Below are 22,233 nucleotides of genomic sequence, written 5' to 3'. Positions count from 1 at the left end.
CAGCTCTCCTTATATCACAGGGGGCTGGAAGCCTCCAGACTACATTTCACTGATTGCCTTGCCAGCATTCTTCCAGAAAGAATTTGCCAACTGAGAGACTAGAAAAAGGAAGGAAAAATTTTTTTTTTTCCTTTCTGCTTTAGGTACTGCATCCAGTAGCCATCGTGGCAGTTGTCAGAAGTGGAGGCCAGCTTTCAGCTGCACCAGCAGAAGTGTGTCCTCCTGGGCTCCCCAGGCTGGCCCTGGGAGTGTCCCCCTCGGTGCATCAGCGGGGGTGGGCCTGTGTGGCCTGGATCAGAAGTTACATCTTCATGATCTCCCCCGTCTCCCCTTGTACGTCCAACGTCTGTGTAGCCAATTCCCTGTGTTATAGCCCTCTCTGGATGAAACATCTAGAAGCTTCTCTTTTCCAATCTGGACAATGACTGATGTGCACAAATTCCCTTCCTGGTGCATCTAATTACTAACAAGTTCCTTAAGCTTTCTAGCCCCAGTTTTCTCATCTGTTGAAACAGAAGACTAATGAAACCTGCTCTCCTCATTAACATAACATTCATGATCCAAATGAATGTGATTATGGACACTCGCCATATATGTAGATACATTAATATTTTTTTTATGGATCCTGGTTAAGTTTCCTTGTTCTGCTCACATCTTAATCTTTCTAGAATTTCAGGAGCCCCTTGAATACTTCAAAATCTTGATCCAGTTAAATATTTAAGTTATTTCTTCCTCTGAGAAAGACCAATATAGCCTGCTGCCAACAGGGAGACCTGCTCCTTTATGACCCAAGGGTGACTGTGTTTCTTATCTAAGGGGCAAGGCTTCAGTTGTTGCAACACTGTCTATTGACAAATGTCACCAATGAACCAACCAGCCCAGCTTCCTGTAACCATGCAGAACTGACTGAATGCCGGTGGGGGGCTTGGGCGCAGAACGCACGGTGGACATGAAGGAAGATTGATCGCCACCTCCCAGGTTAATGTTCATGACTTCTACTCACTTCTACTCACTCACTCAGGCCCCTCTTGGAAGAGGCAGGCCCTCAGCCTTTATCCCTCGCATCCTCCACAGTTATTTCTCGGACTTTCAAGAAGCATTGCCTCATGTGTGCTGAGAACCAAGTCTCCTGCTGTTCTCCTGTTCTACCCCCTGTGCCAAGGGTCCTGCCAAGGCGATGGAGCTACGCGCTCCGGGAGGGCACTCTCACAGTGCAGGACTCCACCCGCCCTGTTCCCTGAGCTACACTCCCTCTTTCGGGGCAATTTAGTAAAATGGACAGAAGCACATGTGGAGGGCTGGCTTTGGTTCCACTTCAGCTCTCCCTCTAGGGAGATGACTTTGCATCCCTGCCCTTAGTGGATTTATGGTATCATTTTTAGGATGCTCTTGGAGTGAGAAAAAAAATGTGCCTGAGGTAAACCAGACTGACTATTTTGGTGTGTTGGGTGAGACAGTACTTTGTTGTGTGTGTGTGTGTGTGTGTCGAGGGGTGTCCTGTGCACTGTAGGATGTTCAGCAGCACAGTGCATTAGATGCCAGTAGGCGCCCAAAGCTGTGAAACCAAAAATGTCTCCAGACACTGCCAAATGCTCCTGGGGGGCCAAACTGCTCCCGGTGGAGAACCACTGTTTTATGGACTATGGACACTGTAATAGGATTTTTCAGAGAAACAGGACCCATAGGGTGTGTACATATAGAGATTTATTATAAGGAATTGATTTTGGAGGCTGGCAAGGATGAAACCTGCAGGTGGGCCAGCAGGCTAGAGACCCTGGAAAGCCCATGTTCCATTTTGAGTCTGAAGGCTGTCTGTGCAGAATCAGGAAGAACGATATTACAGATGAAGCCTGAAGGCACTGCCAGAGAATTCTCTTGCTTCTGGGAGGTTGGTCTTCCTGTTCTTGTCATGCCTTCAACTGATTGGGTGAGGCCCACCCAATTATGAAGAGCAATTTGCTTTACTCAAAATCCACCAATTTAAATGTTAATCTTGGGGTGGGGGTCGGGGATGGGTATAGCTCTGTGGTGGAGTGCATGCTTAGCATGCAAGAGGTCTTGGGTTCAGTCCTCAATAACTCCATTAAATAAATAAGAAAGATAAGTAAATAAATGTTAATCTCATTTTAAAAACACCCTCAGAGAAACACCCAGAAAAATGTATGACCAAGTGTCTGAGCATCTCGTGGTCCAGTCAAGTTGACACATAAAATTAACCATCACGGGTACATAGCTAGGAATAAGACACTGATAGTCACTGCTTCCTGGAGCTCACATTCTAGACAGCGACCCAGAGGATAAAGAAATGTTTCAGTTCTCTGTCACTGGGGAACAAGCCACCCCACACTCTGCAGCATAAAGCACCAACCATTGTTTAACGTGCCTGTATTCCTTAGATCCAAAATTCAAACAGAACATTGAGGGGATGACTTGCCTCTGTTCTTCAGCATCTGGGATTCAGTCGGCAAGACACAAACCACTGGGAGTGACCTAAGAGGCTGGAGGCTGGAGTCATCTGGAGGCTTCTTCAGTCATGTGTCTGGAACCTGGTCTGAGATGGCTCGATCTGGTTCCTCTGGGACTGTCAGCCAGAGCGCACACACGACACAGTCCATGTGTCCTGGGCTTCTCCCAGCATGACATCAGGGTTCCACATGCAGCAGCAGAGAAGAGAGCAGAAATCAAAACACACGCCAGAGATCAAGGTTAGGTCAGCACACCACATGGGTTAGCAGAAGAATAACTGACCAAAGTCAGGGGGAAGGACTCCCAAGAGGAATAATGAGAAGACCAGCCTGTGGGGTCTGGGACCCACAGGGACCTGAATTATGTGTGACCAATCCTGACCCAGAAGGGCGCAAGGAGGGAGAACAGAGCTCCCTTCTCACCAGCACTCGGGTACCCATCTGCCTAGCTGACATCTCCACTTGGCTATTTTGTATTTCTCAATGACTAACTTTATGACATATAACCTTTATGACATGTTTACCTTTATGACATGTTTACCTTTATGACATATAACCTTTGTGATACATTTCCCACACATCTGCGAGCCCACACTATGGGTCCACGGATCTTATTTTTTCAGCATTTTAAATTACCCAGGAAACCATGTTTTCTCTAGGAACGTATTGAGAAAATAAAATTCAGCGTGTTTATATCATTCCTTTCCCCTTCGGAGAAAATTCCCTTTATTTCTGTTTCCAGTTTCCTGCCCTTCTGAAGAGAAAGGGGTTAGAATGAATTTCACATCTTGAAGTTAGTGAGTTAGAGCCAGATGTGACATTTGAGATTTCTGTAGAGACCAATAAATTAGGAAAAGATTAAAAAAGGGTTTTAAACTATATGGAGTCATTCTTTTGAAAAGTTTCGCATAATACCCACCATTAGAAACTTACTCTTCTAATAAAGAAATTCAAATCTGGACAAAATAGCTCTCCCCGAATTATCTTTTTGAGAAGACTGATGATTTGAGTGTGACAGTCATTCTGAGGACGGTCTAACATTTCTTGATGAAAGAAATATTTTTCCAACAAAGAATAAGATGTTCTAAAATTGTTAAAAACAGTCTGGTTGTTTGTGTCCATGTCTATGTTCAATACTAGTGTGGAAAGAAGTCAGTTTTATGAATCAGCACCACTGAAAAGAGAATATTGAAATAAATAAGAAGTGAACTATGTGCTTTAAAAAAATGTATACCTCGTACTTGTTTGGAAGCTGTTTGAAAGTAAAAGTTGCAGTTTCTCTTTCTTTAAATGTATTTTTATTGCAGTGTAGTTGATTTACAGTGTTGTTAGTTTCAGGTGTACAGCAAAGTGATTCAATTATATTCTTTTTCAGATTCTCTTCCATGATAGGTTATTATAAAATATTGAATATAGTTCTCTGTGCTGTACAGTAGGTCTTTGTTGTTTATCTATAGTAGTGCGTATATGTTAATCCCAAACTCCTAATTTATCCCTGCTCCTCAAAAAAGTTGCAGTTTCTTTAATTAAAAAAATAGCATCTGACTAATCTAATATAAAATATATTACCAAATATTTTACAACTGTCCAGAATTTTGTTGAAACCATCTAGTAATGCTGCAGCAGCTGGTACCACGATAATGCTGAATATAGACTTGAGCAGGAGGGCGGTAGGGATGGGAGGCATCTTGGGGAACACGGAATAAGTGACAAAAAGAGAGAATGACATCACAGGAGAGGGCAACAGATGGAGTAACAAAATGAGAAGGGGAGGGGGCAGGAGGATTGAAAAGGGGAAGAGGGATCATCTTAATCAATTCTGCTACTTTCCTGGAGAAAAGGAAAAAAAGGTTAAGCAAAATAAAAACCAGAATTTGCTAAAACAGGAACGGAATAGATACTAAAACATTGAACAAAAAGCTGTAGAAAGGGAACAGGAAATCTGCCCAGCTGTCCCCCGTCTCTGCCGTGTTCACATTCAGCACCTCCCTGGCCAGAGCTGGCCTCTGTTGCAAGTGGACACCGTGTTCTTTCTGAACACACTGTTGCCAAAAGAATTTTAAATATTGATGTACAATCAGTTCTGTGTGTGTTATCAGATCATAGCCTCTCCCAGGCTGTCTCTAGACACTCAGGAATTTCTCCCTGGCGATCAGAGTAAGCCAGGGTCTCCCAAATCACTGACCAACAGAGGTCATAGGGAAGGACCTTAAGAAAAGCTAGAATGATGCCAAGTGCAGACCAACCTCTCCTGGAACAGCTCTTTTGTCTTGGTGTCCTATAAAGCAGTCTCCTCAAACTTCCATGTGCAGTCAATGTGGGGATCTTGTTCAAATGTAGATGCTGGTTTGGAAGTGCTGGGATGAACCGAAACTCTGCATCATAATGAGCTCCTAGTGATGCTGAAGCTGCTGGTCCTCAGACAGCCCCAGGAGGAGCAAGTTATAGAGCATGCTGCTGAGCCCTGAGTGAGTCAGGTGTGACAAGAGGCGGCGAGAGAGAGAGAGAAACACGTTCTCTCCTGTAGGTACATACAGAGAGAAGGCAGGAAGCAACTTATGTTGTTTGTTCATTTATTATGGTACTTTGCCCGATTCCCCAGGATTCAGAGTTATGCTGGCTTCCCTGTAGGACTTTTAGGCAGCTCGGATTCTCTGTACACGAGTCTGGATACAAGCACTACCTGCTGTGAGTAAGCCCAGGGAAGGAAGTGGAACTCAGAGACTCCGGGAGGGCTGCCCTGCCCTGTTAGCTGGGCACCAGGCCGGCCCCCTGTGCCTTTTCCTACCTTCCTCTCACCCATCTTCCTCCACGAGAAAATGATCCCTGTCTCTGAATCACGCTCAGCCTGAACGTCAAGGGTACGTTGGAAAGCCTGGATGACTGAAGCAGAAATATTGCAAACGTGCTAAAATCCAGACTTCAGGCTCGAAGCTAGTGGTTTGAGTCTGATTTCTTTACCCACTCGAAAGACGTTTCGGATCCATCCAGAAGCTCCCTCGGTGCTCCTTCTGCTTGCGTGTGAAGCAGGAAGTGGGAATGATGGAGATTCATAGCACCGAGGAGGACCTAGGGTTTGGCCTCATGAGAAGAGCTGGAATTAGTAGTCAGTCCCAGGTGGAGCAATTTCGTCATCTCTTTGACAGAAACTGCCTGTTGTGTGAGCCAGTGTGGGTGTCCTCAGAGGGAGAGACCTAGGTTTGCATACTTCCTGACTGAAACAACCCTCCTGCCAGGGCCTCGGGGCCAGGGTGGTGCGTGTCAGTGGGAGGAGTAACCAAGTTTCACTTCCTTGCTGGTTGGAGACCTCACAGCCCGGCTAGCCGGCTTCTCTCTCTCGCTGAGGAGGGGAGATTGTGAGGAGCTGCAGAGCCCGACTCTCGCTGCCTCTTTCCCAGAGCACCGGGCAGGGGCCGAGCGGACGTGAGGGGCGCGAATGGGCAGAGCAGAATCTCTAGAAGGGAAGATGAGCACCCAGGACCCTTCAGATCTGTGGAGCAGGTCGGATGGAGAAGCTGAGCTTCTCCAGGACTTGGGGTAAGAGGGCAGCTTCCCTTTTCAGCGTGCTGCTTGGGGAATCTTAGCTCCCCTCTCCCACCTGAAGGCTCACTCTGATGAACGAGCACCTTTTGCACCCGGTGTCTCTCTGCCTCCCCAGTCTTCCGTCCTTTACACTTGCCTCGCCTGTGTCGGTTTGCAGCCAATTCCACTGTGAAAGCAGGTATCATCTTTCCAGGTGTGAAAACTAGTAGGTGGAGAAAATGGGACAAAAATCAAATGCTGGACATTCTTTGAGATTAGGGACAGAACTGGGCTGCAGGTGTTGAGTGCGGCTGGGTCTCCTTGTTATTGATCTGGGTTATGAATAAATGTGCTGTTGGAAAGTTCTGAGCGCTAAGCTATTGACAGAAGAGGACTGTGCTGCATTCGGGTAGATGAACAGAAGGCCGAGTCCCGACTGTAGGGGAGAGGGACTTTTTCAAAAGATAAAGAATGAGGAAGTGTCTGTGGCAACATCTCATATGTGTTTCTTTCTCCTGACACCGCATCTGTGAGCTCTTGTATGTATGTATGTCCAGAAGGGCAACCTCGAGCCTTCTAAATACTATAAGTCAGGAAGAGGGTAAACTTTCTGCCTCAAACAGTGTAAGTAGGTGGAGTCATTGTAGTCCTCTCTTTAAGAAGGGACCCGATGAGGCAATTCAGGAGATTTAATAAAAGAAGCAAGTATTACACAAGAGAGGAGCAGATTTCCTAGAGAAACTGGCTCTTTTCCCTGAAAAAATATCCTAGCGAGGCTGGTTTTGACACCTGTGATTCCAGAGAGGCGAGGCCTGCACCTGCTCTCCTACTAAACAGCTCTAATCTTCACAAGCATCCTAAGACAGAGAAACCACTGTCATCTCCGTCTTACAAGGAAGAGAACACTCACAGAGGGGACTGAATAGCTTGCCTCTGGTCACACATCCATTACACAGTCGAGTCGGGCTTCCAACCTGCCAAAGTCCACGTCCTTCGTCAGAGAAAAGCTTAAACAGGGGTGAAACCTCTCTGCATGAAGAATGTAGAGACTGTGTCAGGTTGCATTACCGCAAGAGTTTTCAGTAAGTCCTGTCTTCAGATTTTAAACTTGAGGTCTCGGAACTGAACTCTACCTTCAGAAGGTGGATCAGACCTAACAGCTAGACTTTGCAATAAAGTAAACTCCCCTTGTGAGTTCCAGGACATCCCTATCCTAGACTGAATCCCCAAGCAGCTGAGGTGAAATGGCCCGAGCATCCAAAACGGGTGTCATGAAGCCCAGGCACCGACGCTGGACCCTGGGCTCTTGCTTGGAGCTTTATTCGGTTATATAACTATAATTCTTTACGTGTTTGGTTATCTGTATTCTTGGCCCAAGATCATTAGGAAGCCCCAAAGTAGAAGATAGATAAAGGAAATATTCAGCTCTGGTCCTTTCATGCAACAATCTTTGAGCCCAGACCCTGTGGCACTCACTCAGACGACAAAGGTGAGCTAAATGCTGTCTCTTCTCCCACCATAGTGCCCATAGCAGGAAGCGACTACAGGTAAAACCCACAGGAAACAGAACTGTGTCTTCTCACCCTGCGCAAAGATGGACATTCAGTACAATCTAGAAACACCACAAAAAGGTGCTTTTCTGTCCAGACTTCTCTATTTCAAAAGGCCTGGAAATGTACTGACTATTTGAGGACGGTTTCTGTAACAACAGGCAAGCTAACATTGTCTTGGGAAATTGCTCGACTGTTGCAATTCTTAACCTTGGCCGTGCACTAGAATTACCCAAGGAGTTTGAAAAAATTCCTGCCCAAGCCACACACCAGACAAATGACATCAGTACTTGGGGATGAGCGTTTTCTTTTTAAACTCTCCAAGTGATTCCAGAGGGAGACAAGGTTGAGAGTGACTGCACAGAATGTACATCCATCAGAGCACTGAGTAAATGTGCCTTTATTTTTCATTTGTTGGGTGTGTACCTGCCTCTTAGAGCCATCCACACATGTTGACACTTTGTTTGTTGGCTTGGGAGCATTTTAACAATTTTATTGAGGTGTATCTAACAGATCATAGGGCCCACTCATTTCCAGTGTGCAATTTAATAATTTTTAGTGACTTTAAAGAGTGGTACAACCATTGCCATAAATCAATTTTAGAACATTTTCATCCGCTGGATAAGAACCCTCAGGAGCATGTTTTTGTTTGTTTGTTTGAATATACTCAACGGTGTGCTGATAAAACACCTGGATGAGATTTGGCCCTGATTTCGAGAGTCTGCCTATTTCCCTGGTATAAATACGCCTACTACAGGCAGTTGCAAACTGCCAAAGGTTTAACAACAAGCTTGCAAAATTCCTGAGAATTGATAATGGACTTGAGTCAGTACTTGTCGCTCCAGGATAATATCTTTTACAGGTCATAATATCTGAGAAAACTTGAAAATGACCTGTTGCTCTGGCAGAATTCTGAATAAGATGAAACTTTTTCTCTGGACCTTTAAGCTATTAGTTAGGTATAATCTACCCCACAACTTCTAATTGATTTTAGTTTTTAAAATGCTCCCATAAAAACAAAATGATTTAATAAAGTTAATAGATGAAAAGCGGTAGGTTTTAATGCCTTAATTTTAAAATCTTTTTTTCTTTTTTTTTTTAATTGAAGTATAGTTGACTTACAATGCTGTGTTAGTTTTAGGTGTACAGCAAAGTGATTCAGTTATATATGTATCTATATATCTATATATAGAGAGATATATAAAAATCTATTCCTTTTCAAGTTATTTCCCATTACAGATTATTATAAGATATTGAATATATTTCCCTGTGCTATACAGTAAGTCCTTGTTATTTATCTATTTTATTGAAAAATATTTTTAGTGGGAGTTAATTAGGTTTATTTATTTATTTATTTATTTATTTATTTATTTATTTATTTATTTATTTATTTATTAATGGAGGTTCTGGGGATTGAACCCAGGACCTGCTGCATGCTAAGCACACATTTTATCACTGAGCTATATCCTCCCCGCTTGTTCATCTATTTTATGTATGGTAGTGTGTATATGTTAATCCTAAACTCCTAATTTATCCCTCCTCCCTAAAGTCATTGTTAATAGGTTATCTGAGTAGTCAGGTAGATTCTTATGCTTGTATTTTTGATGGCTATAAAAAGATTAGGTGGTAGTTAGATTAAAGAGCTACTATATGCCTTTGTTCTTTTGTCCCTATTTTTCTTCGGGCTCTGGAATCTGTGAGCTCTGCAAATAAAATCCTGAACCACAGCCAGCCCAGCCCCTGCCTTTCCAGGACACACACAGCTTGCCCAGGACACAGGGTCTATTCTTCCTGAAGAACCTAAAGCAAGCAACTCAGATGCATTTCTGTGTCTCACTGATAGAGTGTCAATATAAAAACATTTCTTTCTTCCATCCTAAATATATTAAGGCATCCAGAAGCAAAAGGGGAAATAACACCATCTGCAAATGTCCCTCAGCTTCACTCAAAGTTTGGCCAAGTAGGGAGGGCGGGGCAGAGGCTGTGGAGAAGGTGGGTAAGAGGCAGGAGGCAGGCTGGGCACAGAAGTCAAGCTGTTTGTGGCTTTCGAAATGAAGCGATGGGGAAATGAAACAACTAATGATTATCTGAGATGTCACCTAAGTCACAAACTAGGATAGAATTGTTAATCAGTTAATAATTTAAAATCCCAGCAATTCTTTGATTGTAACAAAGTTTCCTGCATGACAATGGAGGAATGTAGAGTTACGTCCAAACTATGTAACCACAGACAAAAAAGGGATACTGTGAAATAAAAATATTTTAGGATACTTTTAAATTAAATATTCAAGTTATCTAGTCATAGTCCTTCAGTGAGAAATAGAATAAACATTCCCTTTTTTATATACTTTCCCAAATCTCAAATTTCATAAGAAAGTGTTGGTATTTGACTATGTCAGTCAGAGTCAAGAAGGTAGATTCTAAGCTCTGGATATTTAAATAAATTAATCAAAAAGTCTCTAATTTCTCTGCCCTTTCATATATAAGAGGTTAGGCCAGATCAAGGATCAGCAAACTCTTTATTTTTCCCCTTTAGGTCCTATTTCTTGCCTTTTAAAAAATTTTTTAATTAAAGTATAGTCAGTTTACAATGTTGTGTCAGTTTCTGGTGTACAGCACAGTGCTTCAGTCATATAGGCACATACATATATTCGTTTTTATATTCTTTTTCACCAAAAGTTGCTACAAGATATTGGCTATAGTTCCCTGTACTATACAGTATAAGCTTGTTGTTTATCTATTTTACATATAGTAGTTAGTATCTGCAAATCTGGAACTCCCAATTTACCCCTTCCCACCCCCTTTCCCCCTCTGGTAACCATAAATTTATTTTCTAAGTCTGTCTATTTCTGTTTTGTAAATAAGTTTCTTTGTCTTTTTTCTTTTTTTTTTTTAAGCTTACACATATAAGTGACATCATATGGTATTTTTCTTTCTCTTTCTGGCTCATTTCACTTAGAATGACATTCTCCAGGCTGATCAATGTTGCTGCAAATGGCATTAGTTTATTACTTTTTTAAGGCTGAATAGTATTCCATTGTATAAATATACCACAGCTTCTTTATTCAGTCATCTGTCCATGGACATTTAGGTTGTTTCCATGTCTTGCCTATTGTAGATAGTGCTGCTATGAACATTGGGGTGCATGTATTTTTTGAATTAAGGTTCCCTCTGGATATATGCCCAGGAGTGGGATTGCTAGACATATGGTAAGTCTATATTTAGTTTTTTAAGGAACTTCCATAGTGTTCTCCATAGTGACTGCACCAAACTACATTCCCACCAACAGTGTAGGAGAGTTCTCTTTTCTTCACACCCTCTCCATCATTCACTGTTTGTGGTCTTTTGAATTATGGCCATTCTGAATGGGTGTGAGGTGATACCTCACTGTAGTTTTGATTTGCATTTCTCGGATCAGCAAACTCTTTTTGTCAAGAGCCAGGTAATAAATATTTTAGGCTTTGCAGACCTTAGTGATTTCTCCTTCAGCTACTCACATCTGCCATTGTCATGCAAAGCCAGCCACAGATAACACAAAAACAAATGACTGTGCCATATTTAAGGACACTGACATTTGAATTTCATTTAATTTTCATGAGTCATAAAACATTCTTCTCCTTTTTTCTCCCCACCATTCAAAAACATAAAATTATTCTTGGCTCATTTCATACAAAAACATGTACCCTGGCAGGAACTGACCCTCAAGAGGTGGTTTGCTGACCCAGGGAATAGGTAATAATAACCAAAGTGAGTTCTTATTAAGAGGCAGACATTTTGCATACACTAGCTCTGGTCTTCAAAGGGTATTGGCATTTCCGCTTTACATCCGAAGAGACTCGGCAGCAGAGAAATCAGGCTGCCTGGAGTCCCAGAGATTCCAGGTCCCAAGTTCATGCTCATTGTACCACAGTCGGCTCTCCTGCTGTGAGAGTCATTATTTACTAAACCCCCTGCTCTGTGCCAGCACTAAGCCAGTCACATCCATTTGGCCTTCACGATAACATCTTCAATACAGTATGATCATACTCATTTTATAGATGCAGAAAGTGACTTCAAATAAGTTAAGTGAACAGGTCAGGTCACAGATGGCATTGGTGGTGCCACTGGGAGTGCCTGGGCGGTTACTCCAAAGCTGACCCTGACGGAAGAAGGCATACGTCCTAAGAACGGCAATAGGAAATTGTTGGATGCTTACCATGTGCCAGGTGCTATTTTAAGCCCTTTGCCTATATAACTTATTAAATCCACACATCACTGGGAGATAGTTACTACCACTAATGTCATTTGCATTTACAAATGAGAAAAATGAAGAACAGAGCTTTTATCACATGCTCACATGCCTGTAAACCTTCAAATCCAGGAGTTTTGTCCCAGAGCCCACATGCTTATCCACTAACACAACTTCCTAGTTTCTGTCAAATGTCTCTCTTCTTATTGTATCAGCACTATTTATTAGTGCTGGTGAGAACTGAAAGGGCAAAAAAGAAAGTTCTGTGATTACTACCACCAACACATTTTTTTTAAACTAAAAGACATTATTCTTTCACATTTTTCATAGGCACACAAAGCCAGATCAGCATTCTAATTAATCAGAACTTGACTGAATTTTGTGTTGATTCCGTTTTCCAGGGCTAGGCCCATTGAATAGGCTAAGAAGAGTGTAGTGAAGTCCAAGCTCTAAAGGAACCTGTTTACAGAGCTGATACCAAGTAGAGCAATAAAGCTTGTTCCTCTTCTGTGCACAGTTCTGTAACCTTGGACTCTAAAAATGGTAGGTGATTCTCTTGTGGTTGGGCAAGAGTATGGAACTGTATACAGTTCAATCTCTGCTGACGCAAGCAAATGTCCTCTTCTGTTGTTGTGTTTCTGTTCCTCTGTGGGTGACGGTGACTTCCTTCTCCTTACATATGGAAATCTGTCCACACAGGTTCTGCACATTGAGTGGGGTCACCTTGTTTCATTCATTCTTCCTTCCATTCATTCACAGAGCCATCCGTTGAAGGATGACATTATGCAAGGCAGTGTAGGAGATACTGACACTAAAAGGAAGTATCTCCCTTCGGGGAGTTTACAGTGCATGGAACAGAGAATGCACGTGTGGGGAGAGTTAGAATGCAGGGTGGTGGGGCTGGGGGTCATTGCAGTGTCTAATAAAACACAGCAGGTGGCAGGAAGGAGGAAGATTGTTGGACATGGTTGTTGGACATGGTGAAGATGGCCTTGGAACCCACAGGATTTTTGTCTGTTGAAGGTAGAGAAGAAGACATTTCCTAAAGAGAAACTAGCATGAATAAAGCAGCAAAAGTGGCAAAACATACGAGTTTTCAGAAGATAGAAAGAGCCCACATAGACTCAGACCCCCCCATTCTTGGGGCTCGGCGTTCAGTCAGCTTCGTTCTGGTCTTTACCACTCAGAGTCTCCATCTTCAGCTTCATTCTACAAGAAAACTTCCACCTGGCTTTCCTCTTCCAGTTTCTAGGATCATTACCATACCCTTTGCCTCTTTTTTTTTTTTTTTTTTTTTTAACCTGGGTTAATTTCTTGCCCCTATCAACTCCCCTAGAGGATAAATTCCTAGTCTGAGCCCACACACTGGGTTCCCTCCTGATGTGGACCTGTCTGAACCCAACCATGGTCCACATAGCTGAGTCTTAACTGTCACTGTTCACCTCCAGCTTCTCTGTGGTCCTGCTTCCCTGATTCCCTGCCAATAGTGCCTACTCCCATCATCTGTTGTTAGACTTTTGCTTAAAAACATTTCAACTTTAAAAAGCATAAGGGCAATAATTTAATTTGTTTGACACAAGTATAGATATGTAAGAGGATGTTACTTTTTAGAGAAACATGCTGAATTACTTAAGATTAAAGTGCTATGATATCTCTAGTTTACATTTAAGATGTTCATCCAAAAATATATGAAGGAAATATGGCAAAAAGTTAAAAATAATTCTACCTAAAATATGGGTATTATTTAAATGTGGGTGTTATTTATACTATTTTTTCTACTTTTTTGTATATCTGAAATTATTCACAATAAGCAGTTTAAAATAATAGTAATACACATTAATTATAGAAAATTTGAGAAATAAAGAAAATCACCAAAAATGTCAGCCCTGTACCACCACCCAAAACAACATATTATTCAACTTCTCTCCAGTCCTTTAAAAATATTTTTCTGTACACACACACACACACACACACACACATGCATACACATTGAATTGCAGTCATATCATATACATAATTTTGCTCATACTTTCTGATAGCATGTTTTTTTTATCATCTGCTTCTTGTTCTGTCTCAAAGCAGATTCCAGATCTGGTCTTTCCCAGGCCAGCCCATTTCCCTTAAAGTTTGACTATTGGTCCAAATTCCAAAAGGGCTTAAGTTCCCTGAGCCACAACCACTGGGGGAGCGATGATGTTTCTTGGGTCTTGCAGCCATTTGTGCACTGTGCAGGCTGACCCAGGGACCCAAAAGGACCTCTGCTGGAAAGAGATGCAGTTTGCCACGCCACCTTCCCATAGCGGCTCTGCTCTCTGGTCTGTCATGTCTCTGACTTCCCTGGGTGTGTAGATCCACCCCTGAGTCAGGCTCTGTGGGTCTCTCTCCATGTGTCTGCAGCCTTCACTCTCTTCGGTTTCTCTGTCTACGTCTCCTGGACCCCACTGTTTGGGTCTGTATTCATGTTCCTTAGGTCCTTGTCCCTATGTGCTTCTGGCTTTCTACATGAGTCTCTGTGCCTTTCTCTGTCTCCAGGTCTTATATTTATATATATCTTTCTACAGCCCTTGACATGTGTCTCTGGCTCTTGGTGCCCCTCTGTGTCTCTGGATCTCTGAGTCTCTGTCTCTCTCTCTGTTTCTCTTTCTCAGAACTCCTTGCCTCATTCCTCAGGCTCCTCCATGAACAGGTTTATCCTGCTTTCCAGCTTCCACAGAATTATCATATCCCTTTCAGTCCTGTTTCCCTTTAGCTGAGCCTTGACTCCTACAAATAAAAAATCTTGGGGCCCCACCTTTGGTTCACTGTTTGTCCAGATACTCACATACTCTGCCTCTGTCATCACTCAGGTATGCTTCCTAAAGCCTAGGCCAGCTGGCCTGACCATTTAGCTCTGCTGTTAGCATTTGTAAATGTGGGCATTTAGAATGGCAATGTGGAAAGTCTCAGACAAGCCGGTTCCATCACAGAAAGCTCCTTTTTGGAAAGACTGTGGTGAGTCTTTCTTCAGCCTCCCCTATGTATCGCACTATGCCTGTCTGAAGTCTCATTAGAACTTTGAAAATTCTTTGCAAAGTCTCTGCTTGATTCTCTCTACTTAGACAAGGTCCATTCACTATGACCAATGGAAAGATAAGCCTACATCTGCAAATAGGGACTTACCATGCTTATCCAGACACCATCGCATTGTCACAGAAGATGCATCACAGCCTGACTGTAATACAAATTGCAGCACTGATCTTTTGAGCTAAATAAGACATTTCCTTTTCCTTAACCGATGATTTCTGATGGCTTAGAGAGCTATGCGTCTTAGTTTTCACGAAGTCAAAGTATCTAGCACCAACCCTATGAATAAATGAACACAAAGGAAATCAGCAGCCAAGCAATCCCATGGAGTGACTCAAGATTAAGCCAAGTTAAGACTGCTTAGGTTGAGATTGCCTAATAGATTCATTGTTTGTTCTATCATCATTGTGTTCAGAAGGACTCTGAGGCCAAGCATAGGTTAGCAAGCAAGAAGACAAGTCAACAAGCTATGTCATCCGTGGCCTTAAGAAAAGGGGAGTGCATCATATGTCGTGCACTTGCTATCTTTGGTCTAGGGAGTTCAGAAAGTGTGTCAGTGTCATTCAAAAGCGAGAATAATTTTGAAAATGGTAAAAAAGGGAGAAAATTCTCTAAAGAAGAGTGCTTTTGTTGGCTGTTCAACTCTAGAGCTTTTTAGCTGTTTTTACATAATCAGCAATTTCCGTTGTTTTTGGTTGAAATATACGTCCTCTTTATAAGTCTGATGAGACATATCTAGGTTCTATGTCACTTCTCTTTGCCAAGAAAGGGAAAAACATGTCATTAAACATATGAAAAATCTGTAGACATGGGTTACTAAGAAATTTTCTCCCCAAGAAGTATATAATCTAAACGGATGTATGGCTCATGTTTTAACACCCAAGTCTGATTTCTGTGCCCACTTGTTCTTCCAGTGTTATTTTGTACTACTCCTCAACATAGACTCTCTGTTCCAGCTAGGTATTCTGTTTTCTTTATACGCCATGCACATGTCGACCCCAGTGCCTTTGCTTATGCTACTGCTCCTGTTGGGATGCTCTTTTCTTTCACACCTAATGAACCCTGTACTTATTCTTCAAGTCTCAACGCATAATCTTCCTCCTCCTTGAAGATTTCCCTGATCATTTCATTCCCTCATGAGCTCCCGTTCTACACCATTTACTGTCCATATCACTAAGATGGAAGCTATCTGAGGATTTTTTGATGAAGTTAGCCTGCAAATCCTTCTCTTTCCCTCCCACTGGCCCTGTAATGCCATGTAGTGTTTTCTTGGCTCATTGTCCTCCTTTTTAGAGGCCATACACAGTCCACTCAAACTATCGAGTTTATTGAAATAAATTAAAGTTTTTAGGACCAAGAGTCCTTCACTTCTATGCTTCTCTAACCCTAAATTGCACAGTAATCATGTGGGGCTCTTGATAAAAACAGATCATAATTCAGCAGGTCCAGGAGGTCGGTGAATGTGAATTTATTACACGATCCCAGGGCACTGAGTGGCAAGGCTTCGCATTTTACACCAAGTACAACCCAAGAGTGTTCTTGAAGTCAATTTAGTATTTAGGTCACAATATTTGTTAAAAAGAAATAGAAAAGTAAATATTGAATAGAATTTAGAAGAATAGTGTTGTTTCCTAAAACACTTTGTTTCTTTGTGTATGTTTGCAATGTATGTGTATATATATATGTAGAAAGAAAGAGAGAGAAATACAAAAATGTATTTCATACTGTGGGCCAATTCAAACGTGTGAAAGCCTCTCTTTTAAAAGACAGAGGAGAATGAGATACAAGCTTAAATCCTCATATTAAGTTAAGACAATAAAACCCAATGGGATTAGAAACTATGAAGTCTCCAATATGATGCTGGGGCAATTTTCCAGGAGGCTCTAGAACAAAGGGGCACTGGGATGAGAGGAGAGGAGGTGGACTTGAGGACCATCTTGTCTGCTTTCTCTGTGGTTGAGCTTATTTCCTGTATCTTACTGAGAGGCAGCTATGAACATTCTTTAGTGGGTGGGTGTTTCCTAATTTGTTACTGTATCTTGGAATGAATAACACCATTATTTCCTTCAAGGCCAGCTGTGGGTTTTGATAATTTCATAAATCTAGTACAGATACTCTTTGGAAGCTGATGAGTCTCTCCTGGCTCTATCAGCCTTGAGACACACTTACATCAACATGTGGACCTTGGGGGAAGAGGAAAATACAACACTGCATCGAATGTGTTGCTATAAAGAGTAGTTTCCTGCTCTTTCTTACTTCTTCAGGAAAATGAGGCAAAAATAATTTTTTGTTTTTTAAGTCTCGGGAGAATGGAACTTATCCCAAACAGCAGAGAGTCGTATTCCCAGCAGGTAGCACCATATCCAGCATAGTCATGACATTTGCATAATTAGCAAAGCTTACACCTTGTTCTCTTCTGCAAAAGTTAGAGAATCATGTAAGAAGTTTATTAAAGAAGTCAGTGGTCCAACACATGAAAATAAGAGAGTTTTTCTATCAGTCACCTTGACAGATGAGAAGACGAGGTTGCTCCTTACCTGGGGTCACATCGCTAATATGTTAGAAGTCGTTGGCACAGAAGGACTCATCGCTGAGGACATGAGTGGAGACAAACGCATGCTCTCTCGCAAAATTTTCACTAATACTGCATGGGTGTTTGTGATCCACGTTAGCTGCCTACCAGCATTCCTTTTCACTTGGCATTTCCTAGTGGCAAAAAGATTTCTTACTGCACTTAATTCTAAAAACATCACCTTTCTAATGCAGCTGGGAGAGACATGGCAGAACAGCAGGGGAAGATGATTTACTTGGAGGCTTTAATCTACAGCAGGTTCAATGTGAATCAGCAGTGTGATGCAACTGTCAAGGAAAGAATGCAATCTTGGGTTGCTTGCAGTGTAACTGTCAGCTGGAATAGGGCGATCCTATGCGGCTTTGATTTGCACGTCAGATCTTACCTTTAAGATAGATGTTGAAAATTTAGAAGGTATTCAGACGAGATAAGGTCTTTGGATGATCAAGGGACTGAAAGTCTGTTATAAAAGAAGTTGAAGATGATGGAAACAAAAGAGAGTACATTCTAAATGCTTTAACTATTTGTGTAACAATTATCTCTATAACTTCAAGAGGTAGCTCTGAGACCATCTGTTGAAAGCTGTACAGCAGGAAACAGTAACTTGATGTAGACAAGAGTTTTCTAGCCATCAATCATGGAAGGATGGAATGGGCTTGCCTGTACAAGTAGTGAGTTCCCCATCATTAGCAAAATGTAAACAAAGATTAGCTAAGAGTCTTCTCAGGGTTCAGACTTTATTCACATACTGTACAAAGATTAGAAATATAAACCAAGCTGATGGTTGTGATTTTCTCTGCAATGAGGGATTATATGTGGCTTTTATTTGCTAAGTTAAATGTTTTTAATTGTTTAACTTAAAAAAAAAATAAAAAGCACATATGACTTTAATAATCACCAGAGATGAGTTTGCTGTGAAGCCAATGAAACTTCAGCTTTGGGGCCTCTGCCTTGCACAGACCCTAGTGATGTGGTTAAAATAAATGTGGTCAACTCGAAGAGCATTTAAGATTAGTTCCTGAACATGAAAATTTCAAATGCCCTGAAATCTTACAGTTCATTTATGAAAGCAGTTTGACAGAGGTTCTCAAATTTTCCAACAATCTGAAAGACTTTATTATCAGTATCACATTGTAGAATTCAAAATAATTTTTGTCTCAAAGTAATTCTAGGTGAAATACTGAATTCTTATTCTATATAGAAAATTATGTAATAAAATTGTTTTTAGATAAAGAAATAACCAAAGATAATACAGCCAAAAATGTACAGGAAAAATGATAGGGGTATATTAAACAGTTAATTAATGAACAGAAGCTTTATTCCTTGGTTTTGTAATGTTTGTGATATTTGTCAGCTTTTTTTTTATTTTTTAAATTTGAGATATAATAGACATCTAGCATTATATTAGTTTTAGGTGTACAACATAATGATTTGATATTTGTATACATTGTGAAATGATCGCTACAATAATTCCAGTTAACGTCCATCACCATACATAGTTAACAAAACTTCTCTTTTATTATGATGAGAACTTTTGATCCACTCTCCTAGCTACTTTCAAATAAGCAATACAGTATTATTAACTGTAGTCACTGTGCTGTACATTATATCCCCAGGACTTAGTCATTTTATAGCTGGAAATCTGTACCTTTTGACACTCTTTCTCCATTTCATTCCCTGCCCCCTAACTCAGGCAACCACCAACCTGTTCTCTGTATCCATGAGCTTGGTATTTTTGGTTTTTGGGTTGTTTTATTTTTATGTATTTATTATTTTTCATAGTTAAATCTTAGTGAATTTTTATTCCTTTTTAACTGAAATAGAGTTGACATACAATATTATGTTAGTTTCAGGTGTACTACATGGTGACTTGACATTTGCATTCATTATGAAATGACCACCATGGTAAGTCTCATAACCATCTGTCCTCATACAGTCATTGCAATATTATGGACCATACTCCTTATGCTGTATATTACACCCCTGTAGCTTATTTATTTTATAACTGAAGGTTCATACCTCTTAATCTCCTTCACCTATTTCACATACAATCCCCTGCTCTCTGGCAGCCATCCATTTATTTTCTGTATCTATGAGTCTGGTTTAGTTTAGTATTTTCTGTATCTATGAGTCTGGTTTAGTTTAGTTTTGTTTATTCATTTGTTTGATTGTTTAGATTCCTCATATAAGTGAGATCATATGGTATTTATCTTTTTTATCTGACTTACTTCATTTGGCATAATGCCCTCAGGGCACAACAATGTTGTTGAAAATGGCAAGATTTCATTCTTTTTTATAGCTGTGTCATATTCCACTATATATATAGCAGAATATAATTATTCAGCCATGAAATATTTTCCTTATCCATTCATACACCAATGGACATTTAGGTTGTTTACACGTCTTGGCTACTGTAAATAATGTTGCAATGAACATGGGGTGCATATATCTTTTCTAATTAGTATTTTAGTTTTACTTGGATAAGTACTCAGGAGTAGAATTGCTGGGTCATATGGTAGTTCTATTTCTAATTTTTTGAAAAACCTCCATCCTGTTTTATATAGCGATTGCACGAATTTACATTCCCACCAACATTTTTTCCGTGTCCTCACCAACATCCATTATTTCTTGTCTGTTTGATAATAGCCATTCTCATTGTGGTTTTGATTTGCATTTCCCTGATAATTAGTGATGTTGAGCATCTTTTCCTGTATCAGTTGGCCATCTGTTTATCTTCTTTAAAAGATGTCTATTCAGATCTTATGCTCATATTTTAATTGAACTGTTTGTTTTTTTGCTATTGAGTTGTATAAGTTCTTCGTTTATTTTGAATATTAACCCCTTATCAGATACATGATTTGCAAATGTTTTCTTCCATTCAGTGGGCTGCCTTTTCATTTTGTTGATGTTAGCTTTTAAAATTTATAATCTATTGTGATTTCTCACTCTAAGTAATCATTCTTTTTCTTTTTTTGGTAAGTTTATATTAATTTTCTTAAAGAGACATCCAAATTTTACAAGCTTCAAACCCCTTAAATTTTGACTTTTCCATCTAACAAGCAGAATAACAAAATTAAAAAAAAAATTTTTAAACAGATTGCCAATCACAAGAATTTCAGGCCCAAGCAATTAAGACTCTATGTAATAAGCTGTTGTCCATGCATATTAAGCCATCAAAATCCAAGACATCAGCCAAGGAGCCGTCAGCGTCCAGTGCCAAGTATAAGCCAGTGCCAGTCTCCTCCTGGCTTCATCTCACCACGCTGACTGCTGCCCTTGGGCACTGCCCTGAGTTACTCACACCGCTGTGCCGTGCTCTGGTGCGATTTACACCCGGCACACTCTCGTTTCTTGGCCTTCGCTCCTGTTACTCCCTTTGCACAGAATAGCTCCTTGAAAAAAATGTCACTCCAAATCCCACTAGACTTCAAATAGAGAAAAAGTCTCTCTCTCTGCCCACCCAAGTGCTAGGTCACGTCCAGTGTTCAATAAACAGCAATTGAATAAGTAAATTAAATAAAATGATTTTTTATAGTGGAACACATTTTCTTAAAAAATTTTCCTTTTTAAACAATTTTAACAGCTTCCTTTGTTTGATTTTATATTTTATTTATTTTTTTTGGGGGGGGGAATTAAGTTTATTTATGTATTTTTAACAGAGGTACTGGGGCTTGAATCTAAAACCTCATGCATGCTAAGCATGTGGACTCTACCATTGAGCTATATTCTACCCCCTAAATAAAATAATTAAATAAAGCAAATTATTAACAGGGTGCTGGAGGTTGAATTCAGGTAGAAATATTGTTTTCTTTTTTCAAATTTTAGTTACACAGTTAATATATGAATGTATTTTGTTTTATTTTTTTACACTTGAGTAAGGCAGATTAGGGAAATTTGATCACGCTAAATCCCCTTTGTCAACACCCTCAATCCTAGTTCCTTCCATTAAGGACCAGATTTATCAGTTTGGTGTGCATTTTTTTCAGACTTCTATTTCATGCTTTTATATATTTTTATATGTGTATATGTTGTATTGTTTGGGGGAATGAGATAGACTTTTTAAAGCTAAGTGGCATCATACTGTACCTGCCACCAGTTCTTCTAACTTAACAATACATTTTGGGGTCTATCAACTTTGACATGTGTGTAATGGGTGTATCTCCGTGGGGGTGCAGCTGGCATTCTGAGTGGGACAGCTGTCGGTTGTTCAGGATTGCATCAGTCTCTATGGATGTTAAGCATTCCTGGCACTCCCTCACAAAGTGCTGGTAGCATCCAACCCCTTGCCCTCAGCATTTGGCAACCAAAAATGCTCTCACCTTTTCAAATGCTTTTGGTTAACTTTTTACATAATCTCCTCATCCTAGGACGTGTTTGGTTAACTTTTTATATAATCTCATTTTAGTAGCACCTGACTTTATCATCTCACTGTTGGTGGATATTCAGGATGGCTCCAAATTTTTATTCTCACAGTTTGTAGTAAACATCTTCATTCATACTTCCTTCTGTGTATGGGTAAGTGTTTTACTAGTCAGACACCAGAAGTGGAGTCACTGGTCACGTGTGCATGTCCAGTTACATCAGATGTGTTGAAATTCCCCTCCAACTTAAACACTTGCCAACAGTTGACAATATCTATGGCCCCCAAATTTTCCAATACTTAATACTAACCCTTCAATTTTAGCCAATCTGGTGGATTAAAAATATATAATATATATGTTACACTGTTGCTTTAATTTGCATTTCTCTGAATAGTAGTGAGACTGTTTATTTGAAATGCATATTTCCTCTTCTGTGAAAGATTTTCACTTTCTTTTGCATGTGTATATATTT

The 22,233-nt window shown here is 40.6% G+C and overlaps 1 protein-coding gene and 1 long non-coding RNA gene across 3 annotated transcripts in view; one reads left to right on the top strand and one right to left on the bottom strand.

The window, feature by feature from the left end:
• Positions 1-1,686: 1,686 nt before the first annotated feature.
• On the bottom strand, positions 1,687-5,634 carry LOC141573643 (uncharacterized). Its single transcript, XR_012499592.1, has 2 exons — positions 4,712-5,634; positions 1,687-2,625 (listed from the first exon to the last, which is right to left on the bottom strand). It is a non-coding gene; the product is annotated as an uncharacterized LOC141573643 (long non-coding RNA).
• Positions 5,635-5,757: 123 nt separating this feature from the next.
• DAPP1 (dual adaptor of phosphotyrosine and 3-phosphoinositides 1) overlaps positions 5,758-22,233 on the top strand; it is a 50,338-nt gene continuing 33,862 nt past the window's right edge. For both annotated transcript variants that reach the window (XM_010953573.3, XM_045515727.2), the window contains exon 1: positions 5,758-6,002. In XM_010953573.3, the coding sequence (XP_010951875.2) occupies positions 5,902-6,002 (101 nt within the window). In that variant the 5' untranslated portion in view covers positions 5,758-5,901. The remainder of the gene's footprint in view (positions 6,003-22,233) is intronic.

Source organism: Camelus bactrianus, chromosome 2, assembly GCF_048773025.1.
Source record: "Camelus bactrianus isolate YW-2024 breed Bactrian camel chromosome 2, ASM4877302v1, whole genome shotgun sequence".
NCBI classification, from domain to species: domain Eukaryota; kingdom Metazoa; phylum Chordata; class Mammalia; order Artiodactyla; family Camelidae; genus Camelus; species Camelus bactrianus.
Note: the sequence above shows the minus strand (reverse complement) of the source record. Positions and strands in the feature narration are given on the sequence as shown.